Source organism: Poecilia formosa, unplaced genomic scaffold, assembly GCF_000485575.1.
Source record: "Poecilia formosa unplaced genomic scaffold, Poecilia_formosa-5.1.2 Scaffold72, whole genome shotgun sequence".
Taxonomy (NCBI): domain Eukaryota; kingdom Metazoa; phylum Chordata; class Actinopteri; order Cyprinodontiformes; family Poeciliidae; genus Poecilia; species Poecilia formosa.
Window position 1 is genome coordinate 2,326,255 of NW_006800011.1, and position 16,080 is coordinate 2,342,334.

The following is a 16,080-nucleotide window of genomic DNA, read 5'->3' on the forward strand; positions in this document are numbered from 1 at the left end:
GACGTCACGCTCCGGCTCCCACTGCTTTTCGGGTCGCACTTTGGACTCGCGACGGGGGGACGATTTTTCCCAAAGACCCACCGCCGCCGACCACTTCATCCGCTACCGCAGGAAAAGAAATGGGCAACTGTCAAGTAAGTAGGCTCCGTTTTTTAGTGTTATCTCCGAAAACTATCATATTTATCTCAGTTCTGATGTTATCTCAACCTTTAACCGTTGGGTTTTGCTAAGTGCGTCGTGTGACGTGACGGATAATGCATAGAGACTGTATTTTACGCTTTTGCGTAAGCTGCTGAGGAAGTAAAGAGCTTCTGATTTATATGAAAAAGTGATGTTTCTTTAAGAGTCACCGTGAGACAGACGCCGTGTCAGAGGAAACAGCCACTCCTCTGCGGAATGCCTCTCCGTTAGCTTAGTGGGGGTCTGTGGATCCCACTAGTGGGGGTTTAGGGCTCTTTTCTACGTAAGCTACGTAAAGAAAATAAAGTAGTTTCTTTATGAGGTTTAAAGTCAGTTAGCGTAAATAGATTTTAATTCTTAGTAATGATGAGGTTCTAATTATTATATTTCATTAAGTTAATTATATGTAAGCGTGAAAACCTGCTATAAAAGTAATAATTGTGACTGTAAAATTCGTAACTATGGCGTTTATATTCATAAAGAGGAGCTTTAAAGTCATAATTGCAAAAATCTAGGTTAGTTTTAAAGTCAAAAAGAGTAAATATAGTCATATTAAAGTTAATTATTACTGTAAATATAAAGCTATGAGTACATAAAATAGTCAGAATGATGACAAAATTACAGTTATGAGATTAAAGTAAAATGTTTTTTTAAAAATCATTAATTATAGGAAATATTAATTAAATTAATTGGAAATAAAGTCGTAATCAAGAAATATAGTTATAATTTAGGGATGTAGTCCTTATTAGGAGATGTAAGGCAGTTATTTTAAGATTTAATTTTATTATTGTGATATTTCAGTTCAAAAATTTGAGGTTCAAGTCATGGTAAATGAAATAAAGAAAGATTTTGTAGTTAAAATTTCAAAATTATGACTAAAATCTAAAATTATGGATTAAAAACTTTCTCTTATGACATTCCATGTGTGTGCCTTATTTTGCTTTGAAGTAGTGAAAATAATTTCATTAACATTCATAAGACAAACAATAATAACTGTGGTTTTCATTCTTAGGAGAGAGTACGAAATAAAAAGTCATTGTTCATTAACGGTATGGAAAAGGAAAGTGAAACTGTTCTGTATGTTACTCTCTGCGACCATTAATTTGAAATAAAAACCCTTTTTTTGGTTGATAATTACCTTTATCACCCAACCAGGTTTGTTTTTGGACTTTAGGGCCTGAATTCTTCAACCTGAGGCCTTAACCGTACATCCCCAACCCGCCTGCTGCTTCATGCAGCTCTGAATCTCGGCTTAAATGATAATTAGTTTGATCTAATCAGTATCTGTTGCATAACAGCCTTGTTATCTTCCTGCAGCCCACAGTTTTTCCCTACGAGGAATTTGACGTGGTGGCAGACATCAAGGCCATCCGCAAAGCCTGCAAAGGGTTCGGTAGGTTTCAAATATTGTAAATCATATTTATGAGATTACCTTTTTATTTTCGCAAGAACAAACAACATTAAAATTTTCAAAAGTTGAACGTTTGTACATGAAAGTTTTATTCAAACCTTTGTGCTGTCATTATTGCAAAGAGTCGGGGAAAAAAACAAAAAAAAGAAATGTGGAAATATTTGTACAACGGAAAAAAGTTATTAAATAAAAAAAGACAAATTAGAAAAGTAACTAATTAATAAGAGTATGATTGGAAGTAGAATGGACAATTAAATATAAATAAGGAACCTTAATACAAAACAACAGTTGTTTATTTTTATCATATAACATTGTTTACTGTTACATGATTAAATAAACTGGAATTGAATTGAAATTTTAGTAATAATGTCAAATTAATACTGTTGAAAATAATAAATATGAATTTATCTTACACTGTAGAATAAAATAAGTCTTATTTTAATTTTTTTTTATTTTTTGGCTACAACATTTGGCACATTATTTACTCTATAAAGACATTTGCTGGAAATTTTGTCACAATTTGTCCTCTATACAGTTTCACCATCCAGCAGGAGAACGATCCTAAACATCGAAAGGTTTAGGTCAAAGTATATTCATGTGTTTGAATGGCCTAGTCAAAGTCCAAACTTAAATCCACACTTATTTGTAAAAATAAATAAACTAGTGAATTAAATTTAATTCAAAATAAATAAAATGTTTTTGGTTGTAATGAGATAAATGTTGAAAGGTGTGAATAACTGATGATCTTGAGGTTTTATTCCCGCCTCGTTCTGCTCCGTTGGGTCTTTCTTTCAGGAACCGATGAGCAGGCCATCATTGACATCCTGGCTAACCGCAGCTCAGCGCAGCGGCAGGAAATCAAGGCGGCTTATTTTGAAAAATACGACGATGTGAGTGACTTCCTCCGTTAACGTCTAAAGAAAACCCGCGTCATTTCTCTGCGTATCTTTAGATCCTTTCTGTTTATTGTTTCGCATGTCAGGAACTGGTGGATGTGTTGAAGAGTGAACTAGCGGGCAACTTCGAGAACGCCATCCTGGCCATGCTGGATCCGCCCGTCGTCTACGCCGTGAAGGAGCTCAGGAAGGCCATGAAGGGACCGGGAACCGACGAGGACGTCCTGGTGGAAATCCTCTGCACCGCCACCAACGCTGTGAGCCGCCATCTTAACTTTAACACAACTCTTTACGGATCCTCTGGAGTATCCTAAGATAATCTCCTTTCTTTCCGTACTTGACTTCCTTACTCTGTGTGAATTGCACATTCAGGTTTGTTTTTTTTGCACAATAATAAAATAATTTGGAGCAACTCTAGAAAAAAATGGAGAAACTTTTGTTGCTTTGATTGTTTCTCTTTTCTCATACACCCTGTAGTTTTTGCTAAGAATTTCATCTCTTTGGTATTTTTTAAAATCATAATTCATCTTCCTTGAAAGTTTTTGAGGTTTTAACTTGACCTGGATGTTTAATTTTTTTTCTTTGAAAATTTTCTCAGTCCAGAAAGTTTCCATTTTTTGTTTTTATCAATTCAGGAGAATTGATGGCTGTGATTTTTGTTTGTTTTTGTTTTCTTGCTTTTCTCCAGACTGATACTTTTGATCCTATTTAACATCTCCACACTGTGGCCTTAGCAAACATAGATATCAGGAAATTTCAGCCTGGTCCACTTAATTTTATTTCTGCCTAATCAGATTTATTCTAATTGATTTGCTGGAATCGAATCAAAACATGAACCAGTAACATGATAGTTTAAGGGTGTGCACCGTTATGTAGTCTGGATATTGCAGCTTCTTATTTTTGTTTTTTGCTGTTTTTCTTGAACAGATTTGTTTGTTTTATTTTTGATTTATGACATTTCAAATGTGTGAACAGGCAACATCATCTTTGGACATAATGAAAATAATGATAGGAACAAAACAAATCAGAGCTAAAGTATCAGAGCTTCTTCAACATGCAGCCACTATCAGCCACAGTTACAAAGTAACTAGTTACATTTACTCAGTTACATTTTCTTAAGTACCTTTTTAGAAAAAAAAAATACTTTTAGGAGTATTTGTACTGCGCTGTACTTTTTACTTTTACTTTAGTAATTTTATTATGAGGTATTTTTACTCGTACTTGAGTAAAATTTCTGGATTTTCTATCCACTGAATGAAAAACAAAAATGTTTTAACCAAAAGTTCACCAGACACAGACCTGCAGGTTTTATTAACGTTTTTTATTGAAAGAAACTGATTTGGAAACATTTCTTTTGCCTGATTTTGTTATTTTTTTATTTAAATGAATTATTTTCATTTTAATCCTTAAAATACCAAAATTTCCACTTAACTTTACATTTTGGTCCATCTGATGATGTAATTATTAAACATTAAATGATTAATAATTTGATCATTTACTCAGTAGTTGAGTAAATTTTTTACCAAACACTTTTTGACTCTCACTTGAGGACAATATTTGGATACATGTGATATGAGCAGCACCGTTCCAGAATAAGAACCGGTCCACTTTCTGTCTGCAGGTTCATATTAGTGGAGCTAGTCAGTAATTTGAGAAAAAATTTTTCCTAATATTTGCGTTTCTGTTTCCTGTCAACAGGACATCGCCTTGTTTAAGGAATGCTACTTTCAGGGTAAGTTGTGCATTTTTATAATTCATACTATTCATACAGTATTTCCTGTCAGCTTTTAAAGGAAATGAGTCAGAGTGACTAATGGTTGGTTATTGTTGAGTGAAGCTTTGTTTAGCCCATCCGGCTCCAACTTCTCCTTTAACACTGAAGTTTAAAAACTAGCCAAACCTTTCAGATCAGCATGAACGAGTAAAAATGCTTCATTTTTTTCACTACACTGAGTTTGATTTAGTTAAATTAAACTGTTTATGGGGTGGGGCTTTGTATGCATGAAAAATACAGACTAGTCATCTAATGACAGAGAGCAGAGCAGTTATTGTCAGTTCAGTTAATTATAAGGTTCAGCTTTCAGGCGTCTCTGCTGCTCCAACAGACTCTCAGTGTATGAGTTCCTCATAAGCTTCAAATGTTTGATTTACTTTTTACTCATCTGGAAATCATTTTTGGAACAAATTATTCACGTCCAACACTTTTTAAATACTTTTGTGTTTAAGGATTTCTGCTTGATGTGGCTTCAAGAAAATACCTACTTACTTCAACCTACCAATTTTTACAGTTTTTAAAGTTTACAAAGTGATAAAGAATCTTAGGACTCAGATTATGACGCAGGAGCCATAGATGAGGATGAGGAAGGGTTTGTTGTTTAGGTTTGTTTCTGCATGCAAAGGAAGAACAGAAGAATTTAGATATCAGACAGAGAAATGTATTATATTCATCAAATTAGAGCTGATTATAAAATTAAAACATCTTTTTAAAGTGGGTGTAAAATGCAAAATTCAATTTTTTTACGATTTTGTTCTTCCATTTGAGTCGCAGCTAATTCTAAAAACAGTCCAACGGCTTAAAAATCCCCACCCGGACGATTTTTGGTGTCTGGAAAATGAGCCGTTTCAAAATCCTAAGTCATATTCCTGTTAACTAGCAACCCCAGTGGAAATCCAGCATGTTTGATCAGCTGGTTTTTCTGCTGTATGTGGAGCAAATAGTGGAGAAAATAGTAAAAATAACATTTCTGATAGTTTCTTTGTTTTTTATTTAACATCATTAAATGCAATTTATGGAGACAGCAATAAAATGTAAATGAAATGTACAATGGCTGCTGGAAAAAGACAAGTGGTTTATTGTTGACTTACCATCCAGAAACCACTTGCTACATTGTTGCTGATTGTGCAGGAGGCTCCACTTCTGCTGTTCAAAGATATACGGTTGTATATTTATGAATCTGTTAGCAGCCATTTTCACATGCAAGTGTAAGGTTGAGCTTGGGGGCGTGGCCATCAGCAGATTATTTAGATTTAAAGGGCCAGACCCTCTAAAACAGCTCATTCTGAAAGGTGCTAAAAAAGACTAAAATCTCACTATCTAGGAATAATTTTGTGCAAAAAATGTAACAAACGTGTTTTGAATTGCCAGTAGATCAATCGTAATCTGTTCAAGGAAGAATGACAGGTCACCTGAAAGATGAAAACTTCCTGTTTTGTGTTTTTTTAGTGCATGAGCGTGACCTGGAAGCGGATATCGAGAGCGATACGAGCGGAGACGTTAGAAACCTCCTCATGGCTCTGCTGCAGGTACGGAGTTTCCACTCAGCGCAGGAAACTCAACTCCTGCAGTGAAACGGAGCTCACTCTCACTGCACCCCGTCATGACCCTCACACACACACTCTCTCTCTCTCTCACACACACACACACACACACTGGCCTCAGTCCAGCCTGACTCTGATTACTACGGGGTCATGGAGCCTCACATCTGCTCTCCTTACAGGGAAACAGAGATGAGACTTACGATGTGGACGAGGATCTGGCGGAGCAAGATGCCACCGCTCTGTTCGAGGTGCCGCTTCCATCCTCACATTAACAAAAATCTACAATCAATGACGATCAGCAATTAATAATCGCCGGTGTCCTGCAGGCCGGCGAGGGTCGCTTTGGGACGGATGAATCCACCTTCAGCTACGTCTTGGCCAGCAGGAACTACCTGCAGCTGCAGGCCACCTTCAAGATATATGAGCAGGTGTTAGCAGCCTCAGCAGATTATATGTTCAGACTATCAGTATATCAGCAGGCAGCTCACACTACGGTTATTTACTCTGTAAAAGACAAAAGATTAATTGTGGAGGGAATCAATAATCTTGATTTCAGAATGGAAGAGGATTAAGTCACTGAAAAACTAGAATTAGGACTTTAATCTCAGAAGAGTAAAGTTATAATTCTCAGGAAAGAAGGTCATAATTCTGAGATTAAATTCAAAATTCAGGAAAGTAATAATCCTGAGTTTGCAGTCAGAATTCTGCAAAAAAAGTCATAATTCAATTCAAAATTATGCAAAAAAGGTAGTCATTCTAAGATTAATTTCATAATCTTGAGTTGATCGGTTTCATTCAGGCTCTTCTGCAGTTTTCCTCAAATCTCTTTTATGACTTTTTGAAGCTACAAACACAAAGTTTATTTCTGATGCAAATCATTTTCCACTGGCAGCTTTCTGGTACTGAAATCCTGGACGCTATTGACAACGAAACGTCTGGAACACTGAAGAAATGCTACACTGCTCTTGGTAAGAAAGAGATGAAAGGTTTTTTAAACATTTAGATTTAAATTAAATGTTTAAAGTCGTAAATGTTGTGTCTTTTCTTCGCCCTGCAGTCAGAGTGGCTAAAAACCCGCAGCTGTACTTCGCCAGGCGTCTGCACAAAGCCATGAAGGGAGCAGGAACAGATGAAGACACCCTGATCCGGATCATCGTGTGCCGCTCCGAGGTAGTTACTCTGATGTCCACCAGGTGGAGCCAAAACCACAGAGAGGAGTCCAGCTCTAAAGAGCGTTAGTCTGTGTTAGGGCCACTGGAGATGAGAGAAAAAGAGCAAATTTACATCGAAAAACTCAGAAATTTTCTAGAAAAAACAAGGAGATTTCTGAGCTACTAAAGTCAAATATTTGCTTGAAAAAAACTCTAAATTTGAGATCAGTTTCAGAAATGTTCATGTTTTTTTTCTCCAAAAAATTCATGAGATTAATTTCTTTTTCCAGCAATTTTTTGACTTTTCAAACTCATGAATTTTCAAGATTTATTTTATTTATTTATTTTTTGTAGAAAATATCTGAAATTAATCTAAAAATGTCAGAGTTTCTTTGAGCAAATTTTGACTTTTTCAACTCAGCATTTCTAATATTAATGTCAACATTTTTGGATTTTTCTCCATTTTTTTTTGGCAGAAATTTACTTTTCCTTTCTGTTTTTCTGTCTGTAATGATCCTAATATGCTGCCGTATGTTTGCTACTTTCTGATAACATTTATGCAATAAATAATCGTTAGATGTGGTGACTCCTGGGCTAAACTTTTTAACTTTTCCTTTCAATCTCTTGTGCCACCCCATGATCAAATGCCACCCTGGGCAGTGTGCCATAATCTGGTTTTATTGTCAGGAAACTTATTTTAATAGACAAATAATTTCTCTCCTTTCCCCCATCAGTTCGACTTGGAGACGATCAAAGACATGTACCTGGAGAAGTACGACGTGTCTCTGAAGGACGCCATCCGGGACGAGTGCAGCGGCGACTTCAAGCGCCTCCTGCTGGCCATTTGCCACTAGCAGCTGCAGGAGTTTCCATCTAGCCGACTGAAACTCCTCAGTCTCTGCTATTATAATTAATCTCCCTTATACCAGGATCCATTTTTAGCTCTTAACATTTAGAACAACACTAAGATTTCTGTGTTTGTAGTAAAAGTGAAACCCCGCTGATGTCACAGTGATGTCATAAATCACCTCTTCACTGCTGCTACCACTTATGCAATCACGTCATCTGGAATGAAGTTTCTGTTTCTTCTTGAAGGTTTTGACTGTTAATGAAGGAACTATCATGAAAGAAACAATGAAGTCACTTTTGAAATGATCATAATTTGCTTTATGTTGCGTTTTTTTTTCTATCTTGAACTACAACACTGCAAAAACACAAAATCTTACCAAGTAATTTTAGTCTAGTTTCTACTGCAAATATCTTAGTACACTTAAAATAAGACAAAACTAATTTACAACCAAATGTTTAAAAAGATTTAGGACTTTGATTTAAGTAAATAATTTCTTTAATATTGACGAAAAAGTACTAGTTCTACTGGTAGATAATTTTACTTATAACAAGACATTTTTTTATGTTATAAATGAACTAATCTGCCATTATTTACTGAAAATAAGCTCCTAATTTTACAGAAAACTTACTTGTAAATTAGTTTGTCTTATTTCAACTGCACTAAGATATTTGCACTATAAACTAGACTAAAATTACTTGGTAAGATTTTGTGCTTTTGCAAAGCAGGCCTTGACAAATCCAAGTACATTTCACCTGATTAAAACCTTGTTTTGTATTTTCTTACTAACAGAGATTAATATACTTACAGAGCCAGTGCAGACGTTATACTGTATTAACTGTGTTTAGATTATCTGAATTTTAACACGGAGATAATCTGATGTTTTATTTTATTTGTGTCAATTTATGGCAGCTTAAATTTCAACATTAATAGACACAATAAATACTGACAACATAAACACTTTGTAGCCAAAGAGTTTTAGCCTAATAAAGTTTACTGTATAATCATTCTTTTTGGGTTTCTTTTATTTCTTAGTCCAGATTTCACAATTTTTACCAGCCTGACTGCTTTTTAGAGCATCTCTATAATCATAATATAATCGAAAAGTTAATTTGTTCAATTCAAAAACACACAGGTGTTCATTTCTGGCCTTTATTTGTGTTCATTTTGGTGATTATGGTTCATAAAATGCACACTGACAATAAAACAGATTAAATGAAGATTCTGCTTTATTTACATGTTAATGAATCACAGTCAAACTAATCAGCTTCCAAGTGTTTTTTTGTTTTCAAATTTTTCAAAAATCCATTCAGGACTTTTAAATATGGCTCCGACATTTTCAGATTTATACAGAAGCGTATTGCTATCGGGGAGGAAAATAATTATTCGACGCTATCACGTTATAACGTGACAGTTGTGTTGTATGACCGTGACTATATGTTGTATGAACGTGATGGTTATATTATGCAAACGTGATGGTTTCATTTCCGGAGATTATGCTTTTAGTGCAGGCATAAAAATAAGGTTATAAATTAAAGACGCGAATTAAGACGAAAAAACGAACAAAAGTAACAAAACTGAGGAGTTGCTTTCACTGACGCTTGTGTGTATTTCGGGTAAGATTTTATTTAGGTTAATGATAAAAAAAAACAGCATGACATGCTGTTTTAAACTTTATCTAAAGCAGTTTTAGATTACAAAACAGTCTAATTGTCAACTATAACAAACATTGCAGTAAATATCTGGTCTACTTAGTTTAAAAGAATCGATACAAATCAACGCTTCCCTTATAGTTGTCACAAGTACGACATTCAGTGAACGCAGCCCTTAGCTCCGCCCCCTTCTCCCAGACATGCCTGGTGTAGTGTCGCATTTCGCCTCTTCTCTCTGTTTGTATTTCGATCAAACGGGGAGTTGTATTTCAAATTAACATCATAACAAACCCTGGAACATAACCAGGCTCTATTTGAGCATCTGGACTCAGGTGAAGGTAGGTTTTTCTGCGTGTTTTACCGACCGCCTTCCTCCGTTTTCCCCCGTATTTTGATGGTAATTACGGTGATTAGCATCCATGTTGGTTGTAGGTAATTGAAACCTCTGCAAGAAGGAAGGGTTTGCTCTTTGTATAGGTTTAATCACGTTATGCGGATGCTTTATAATTTCTGTCATTTTAAATATAAATTTTATAAAATGTATCCAGAGAATACATCTTTATAGAAAAAGATGTAGGATTAAGGATTAAGCCTAGTTGTTATGTTTTATCCCGGTTGGAACTGACGCAAATAAATTGGTGTAATAACGCGTCAAATATGTGACACTAATTCATCTTTACATGTGTATAAACAGTGTATTACGCCCTTGTTATAATCAGAAAACACAGTTCTTGTGATGTAACATTAAATCTGGTTGCTTCAGTTAAAACTGGCTTCAACAGTTTGATATCCAGATGTCAAACACTTGAACACACCACTTCAGAACAGTTTGTGTCCAGGATGTGTGGGGTCTGCTGCCCTTTTCCTGACCCCAGTCCCACACAGGTCCTGGATGGAGGAAAGCATGGGCGCTGCACCAAGAACATCTTTCTTCTTCACAAAATGTAAACAAAAATAGAGTAGCATCAGATTTTAGCAGGATTTCTCTTTTGTCTTTGGTAAAAGACCAAAGACAAAAGCTATAGCATTAGCAAAGGCTTTACTGCCAGTCAGTAATAATTGATTTCTTGATACTTTGTTTTTAGGTCATGTGGAGCTTTTTTCACCGCTGGAAAGTTAGGTAGTCCATAACGCGACAGCCTGTTGCGTTTGTTTTGGTTGTATTTACTCAGAATGCCCTCTGTTGTAGTCCACTTCCTGCTTTTGGAGCTGTTTCTGGTCCGCTTTTTGTTCACATGCATTCGACCTTCACCATAGTTCACTTTAACTCACCAAGACCGAGGTTTGTTTGCACTCCAAGTATCCTAATCCTGAATTTTAGTATTTTCTGTAATTTCCCAGTTGAGATTAAGATCTAACCTGGTTGGTTATTTTATTGTGCAAATAAACAACCAACTATAATCATCAATGCTAAAAATAAAATGTAGACATTTTAATACAATAACCAATAAGTAGAAGACTTTCCTGTTCTTTTCAAAATTTTCTGATCTCATGCACGATTCTTCCCGTTGTAATAAATATGTAAGGTGACCTCATGTGGCTGTGGATTAATAAATTATTAACTTTTCTATAAATGTGGATTAAGTCATAGTACAAAGGCTTTACTGCCAGTCAGTAATCATTGATTTCTTGATACTTTGATTTTAGGTCATGTGGAGCTTTTTTCACCACTGGAAAGTTAGGGAGTCCATAAGTAAAGACATGAGAGGAAACTGTGCATTTATTGTTTTATTGGGAATGCAGTGAACTTGAAGTATCTCTATGTTTAAAGAAAACTCAATTAAACATGTTTCTTTTTTTTTGGTGAATTACATCATGAAATATGCTGCTCTGTTTGTTGAGACTGTTAGTTGCTTTATTACAAGAAACATCTGAATAACTAAAAGTGGATTAAGTAATTGTTGGAGAATCACAAACTCATAGTTAACAATCATTACTTCATGTTATTTAATGTTGAATTGACATTTTCCCTTTAAATATGCTTTCATTTTTGTCAGGCTGTTATATATTTGTTTTTTCTCATCCATTCAACCTAATCAGATGGAATAAAGTGTGTCTTTTTGAACATGAAACGAGTTAAAAACCCATCGTTTGACTTTTTACGTCATCATTTCACTGGAATCACAGCATGAAGAGTCATGTTGCAGTTCCTCATAATAAAGGTGAATCCACTTTTTGTAAATGATCTGCTAATTACAAGGTCTTCTCTTAATTACAAGTTACAGATGTAATAATTGCATGATCTGTTTCTTGTTGCTATGGAAACAGATTCAGTTCCCCCCCCCAAAAGCAGCTAGTTGTTAAACACAGAAATTACACGAGCCACCTGCATGTATTTAATGCTGCTGTTCACCGGGGTAATGAATGTGAATTTCTTATTTCCTTTTTAAAAATTCAGTTTCTGTCATTAAAACGGTCTCTTTTATTTGTATAAAAGGTGCAGAAGCATGCAAAAACCATCCCTGATTTGTTAATTATGAAAAAAAAAATAAAATGGAAAGATGTGTCCATAAACAGAGTTAGTTTAACGTCTAGCAGAGGTAAACATTGCAAGTAGGTCTTGGAATTCGCCTCCCTGTCGAGTCCGCTTGTCGGTTTCAATTATAGACATAATATAAATATATTAATATAATATATACTCTTATATTATGTCTATGGTTTCAATAACATGAGACGTATTTGCGTGATGACGTGATGTACGCGCCGTAGTTTGATTTCGAACGTTTCCAAGATGGCATCGCGGCACCAGGAACCGCTCCAATGTATGTTTGCATTTAACAAAAGAGACGATACTGGGGCCACTGGCAACATATACAGAACTTTAATGACAATAAAACGTTGTCATTAATATCCTCAAATAGATGACTAGCACGAATGTAAAGTGTTTGATACGCTGCTTAGCGACGGCGGTGACTTCCGGAGGAGACTAGCTTCGAGCATAGCGTCTTCCGCTATGGTTTCAACTATAAGAAATTATTTGATAATTTTGTTTTGTCACTATGAAATAATTGCTTGTTTACTTATTGTTTATTAAACATGATTCATTTCATAAATGCTAAAATAATCCATTACCTCGGATCCTGGACCTTCTTTGTGCAGGTGCAGCCGTCATAAAACAATGCTATTTTAATTATTACAGTTTATTATTATTTTTTTAAAGATGGTTCTACAAATGGAAAATAAGAATATAAAAATGATATCTATCAACTGGTGAATTATCTGTAATTTTTTAAACAATAATAATATAAATTAGCACAAACAAAATAGGGATGTGTGATATATCGGTGTTAACATCAGCATCAGTCAATGTTGGGGATTTCTCTCCCCCACCATTTTTTACCTTTAAATTTGTTCAATAAATGTTGAATGACTGTTGGTCCAATAAGAAAAACTGGCGATATTAACAACTAGTGTTTATTTCCATCTTGATGCCCTTTATGTTTCAGGAGGAGGCAAGGGTTGAGCACATGTTTTTTATTTGGTCATGTAACTGTGATAATGATGCAAAATAGGATTGTAAGATATTTAACTGAAGCCGAGAAGCAATGTCTTTTGTATGGTCACTTTTTACAGTGTTTAAAGGTTAGGAAAATATATTGAATATTGGTTATCAGCCATCATGGCAGAGTTATCGGATATCATTTCAGTAAATATTTCTCTTCTCTGTGCCCTGGTTAGATTAGATGTCGTCCATGTGGCAACAGGAGCCACCCGGTTATTCCCCATGTGTGGAGATTGACTCCAGCTCCGTCAGGTCCAAGGACCGGCTCTGCTCTTCTAGCTGGCTAAAACAAGAGCAGGATGAGCTCCGGATAATCAAGTGGGAAAACTTCCAGGGCGGAGCGTCCTCCGACGCCGTTCAGGACAATACTCCCAGCAGCGCCATGTCTGGTAAGAGCTGAAACTATTCATTTTTAATGTTTTTTTAAATCATTTAATTGTTAGCAAATCACCAAATTCTCATCAAATAAATTATTTCTCTTTGTAACGAGCAGCTTCATCATTCGAAGGCTTACCGCCGAGGGTGCTGCTCACCATCACAAAGCTGCAGTGCATGCTGGAGAGCAAGCAGGAGCGCATCGCAGCACTGGAGCGACAGGTGGAGGACCTGATGCAGGATCGCAAGTTTCTGCGCAGTCAGATTGAAAACCTCACCACCAATCGCTCCATGGCGCCGTTTGTTGCACCCAGTTCAGCAACTGAGGGTCAGTAAATCCGTACAGCTGAAGGAAGCTGTCTTAACGGACTAAGAGGTTTTATTTTGGTGTTTTGTGTCTTTAGCTCCCAAACCAAGCAAAATGCTGCATTCAGAAAACAAATCTCGAAAGAGAGAAAGAGCTTCTTCTTCTTCCTCGGCCAGCAGCGACAGCGGCTCGGAGGCGTCCGACTCCTCTGACATGTCGGCAGCGTCGAGTGAGCACCGACGGAGAAAACACCACAAGGACAAGAAAAGGTCAAAGAAAGGGAAAGACTACAGCAGGAAGAGAGGTAATGAAATGTTAATAAAACTAAAGGACCATTAGCTTGACCTCATGGTGCCTCAGCAGATCTGTTTGAGCACTTTGGAGATATTTCCACACAAGCTGTAATAAACAAAAGCTAATTTTTCATAAAAGTTCCACACAAAAAAACAAACATTTTATTGTGAATCAGGGTGAAAACAGGCGAGTCTTTTTTTTTTTACACAAACATCACTAAAACCAGTCCTGTTGCACCTTGTTACGCATAATTTAACAGCAAGTACACAAAGTAGATCAGCATGAAAAAGTTATATCTGTAGGATCTGTAGTGAATACGCTCAATTTGGTTAAAATAGATAAAACATCAGGTTTTATGAAATCGTTTTCTTGACTTTTCTCTAGCTCCGACCGTCTTAACATAACATAAAGGGCTAAAGCTTTCATAACATGCCGTCGCTGCTCCGTCACGCAGAACCTCGGCTTAATGAGAGCTATTAATATAAACACTTAAGGAGCTTGTTGAGAGTTTATATTTCAAAACCGAACCGCATAAAGTGCATTTTACATCCTCCACCGGACCCTGTTTGGACCGTTTCTCTTTCCCGTTTCGGGATTTAGTCTCAGCGCCGCTTAAAGATGACCAGCGGCGCCCTCTGCTGGATGGCAGCCAAACTACAACACTAAAAGAAAGTCCAAGCGGACCTTATTAGTTAACCCACTGGAACTAAATTTAATCTAATAAAACATTAAGTGACAATTAATAGTAAGCCGATATATAATAGCGTCTCATGTAGCATCTTGTTTGTTTTTGTCCCATCAGCCACTGGCGTCCTGTACGTCATTAACCGCTACAAACAGGTCCTCTCAGCCTTCATCAAGAAGAAGAGCATGAGTGAAGCCTTCCGCCACCACGGCATCGACAGGAACACCATCGCCAACACGGCGTCCATCGCGGAGCTGCACCTTGCCGGAAAGGAAATGATCCCCCTGGTGGGCCAGTTTCGCCAAGGAGAAGAGACTCTGGTGAATTACGCTCAGAGATGCACCTTGGTTATCGACAGCGACCCCGAACTGTCCAGAAAAATTGACCAGATGAAGGCGAATGGCCAGCTGCTGCCCATATCAGGGAAGAGGTCCAGGGTGCTGCATTCTCACATGCAGCCACTAGGGGATGCTACAGAGAGCATCTTAATAGGCTGAGGCTTAAAAAATAAAAACTGAAAGAAGAGAGGGATGATGGGCTTTGTTTCAGTTGAAGCTGCTGTTTTATGTCGCACATCCTTTAATTATTCTTTTTTTTTGTCACTTATTTCTGGGGAAAATGTAGCAGTTAAACTCATAGAAGTTTTTATCTGTGTAGTAGCGGAAATATCCACCAGATGGCAGCATTCACCTGTTATTTGATTCTCATAAATTATTTCAAAATGGCGGACTTTCAGGTTTCTTTTTTCCAATTATTTGATTTTTAATAGTGGTGCTTGACTTGCATAATTTATCAAATTTTTGTGAAAAAAAAAATCATTTTATTTGTTAAAATATTTTGCTATTTGCCTCTGTTTACATTCAGGACGATTTAAAACGAGCCTGACAGAATAATACAGCCATATTTAATAAGTTTTGATGAGGTCTGTTAAAAATACCGTTTGAAAATAACCTGTAGGCAGGAATTAAAGATACTTTTCATTAAACCCACATTCCTTATTTTATATCTGATTCATATTCTAATGTAAATGTCTTGCTGTCATTAGAAAATCATCACAATTAACAGATATAAAAGCTGGAAAACAGTGGAATTAATGTGGCTCATGTATCACATATGTAACAGACGTGTGTAAACACTATACATGTATATATTATTTTTAATTGTAAGGAAGCTGAAAAGTGTGGCATGCATTTGTTTTTGAGTCAAAACTTTGTAGAACTGCGTTTCGCTGCAATTCTACCTCCAAATGTTTTACTACGTTGATCAAATATACAATGTAAAAGCTCATCATACAGTGAGGATGAGGCAGCAGAAGTAGAAAATACTGCCACCTGCAGGTGGGAGTTAGCATCGCTTCAACCCAATATTAACTATTTCTGTGGAAAATTTGCAGTAAACTCACAGTTAATCTGAAATGACTGAAAACAAATGCCTGATTCTCGGTTCCACTATGTTGTTTGTC

At 36.3% G+C, this 16,080-nt stretch overlaps 2 protein-coding genes across 4 annotated transcripts; both read left to right on the forward strand.

The window, feature by feature from the left end:
- anxa13 (annexin A13) lies at positions 1 to 8,117 on the forward strand. The gene is made up of 11 exons (XM_007555747.2): positions 1 to 134; positions 1,498 to 1,573; positions 2,387 to 2,481; positions 2,574 to 2,744; positions 4,186 to 4,219; positions 5,711 to 5,790; positions 5,985 to 6,053; positions 6,132 to 6,233; positions 6,698 to 6,773; positions 6,863 to 6,975; positions 7,691 to 8,117. Exons 1-11 carry the CDS (start codon positions 120 to 122, stop codon positions 7,808 to 7,810), a joined length of 951 nt encoding a protein of 316 aa, XP_007555809.1. The 5' UTR covers positions 1 to 119; the 3' UTR covers positions 7,811 to 8,117.
- Positions 8,118 to 9,628: 1,511 nt separating this feature from the next.
- LOC103140554 (coiled-coil domain-containing protein 106-like) lies at positions 9,629 to 15,704 on the forward strand. Of its 3 annotated transcripts, none has more exons than XM_007555749.2 (5): positions 9,629 to 9,793; positions 13,134 to 13,346; positions 13,451 to 13,660; positions 13,737 to 13,943; positions 14,736 to 15,704. In XM_007555749.2, exons 2-5 carry the CDS (start codon positions 13,139 to 13,141, stop codon positions 15,113 to 15,115), a joined length of 1,005 nt encoding a protein of 334 aa, XP_007555811.1. In that variant the 5' UTR covers positions 9,629 to 9,793; positions 13,134 to 13,138; the 3' UTR covers positions 15,116 to 15,704. The 3 variants fall into 3 exon arrangements, with proteins under 3 accessions (XP_007555811.1, XP_007555812.1, XP_007555813.1); XM_007555750.2 differs by having other exon boundaries at positions 13,139 to 13,346; XM_007555751.2 differs by lacking the exon at positions 9,629 to 9,793 and adding an exon at positions 12,126 to 12,217.
- The last annotated feature ends 376 nt before the right edge of the window (positions 15,705 to 16,080 follow it).

What these genes read in the sequence shown, in the direction of transcription:
- LOC103140554 (XM_007555749.2), top strand. Translation starts at nt 13,139, where the DNA reads ATGTCGTCCATGTGGCAACAGGAGCCACCCGGTTATTCCCCATGTGTG. An exon ending in TCCCAGCAGCGCCATGTCTG is followed by an intron (nt 13,347 to 13,450) that starts GTAAGAGCTGAA and finishes TGTAACGAGCAG; the next exon opens with CTTCATCATTCGAAGGCTTA. An exon ending in ACCCAGTTCAGCAACTGAGG is followed by an intron (nt 13,661 to 13,736) that starts GTCAGTAAATCC and finishes TTGTGTCTTTAG; the next exon opens with CTCCCAAACCAAGCAAAATG.
- anxa13 (XM_007555747.2), top strand. An exon ending in TCTGCACCGCCACCAACGCT is followed by an intron (nt 2,745 to 4,185) that starts GTGAGCCGCCAT and finishes TCCTGTCAACAG; the next exon opens with GACATCGCCTTGTTTAAGGA. An exon ending in TCCTCATGGCTCTGCTGCAG is followed by an intron (nt 5,791 to 5,984) that starts GTACGGAGTTTC and finishes CTCTCCTTACAG; the next exon opens with GGAAACAGAGATGAGACTTA.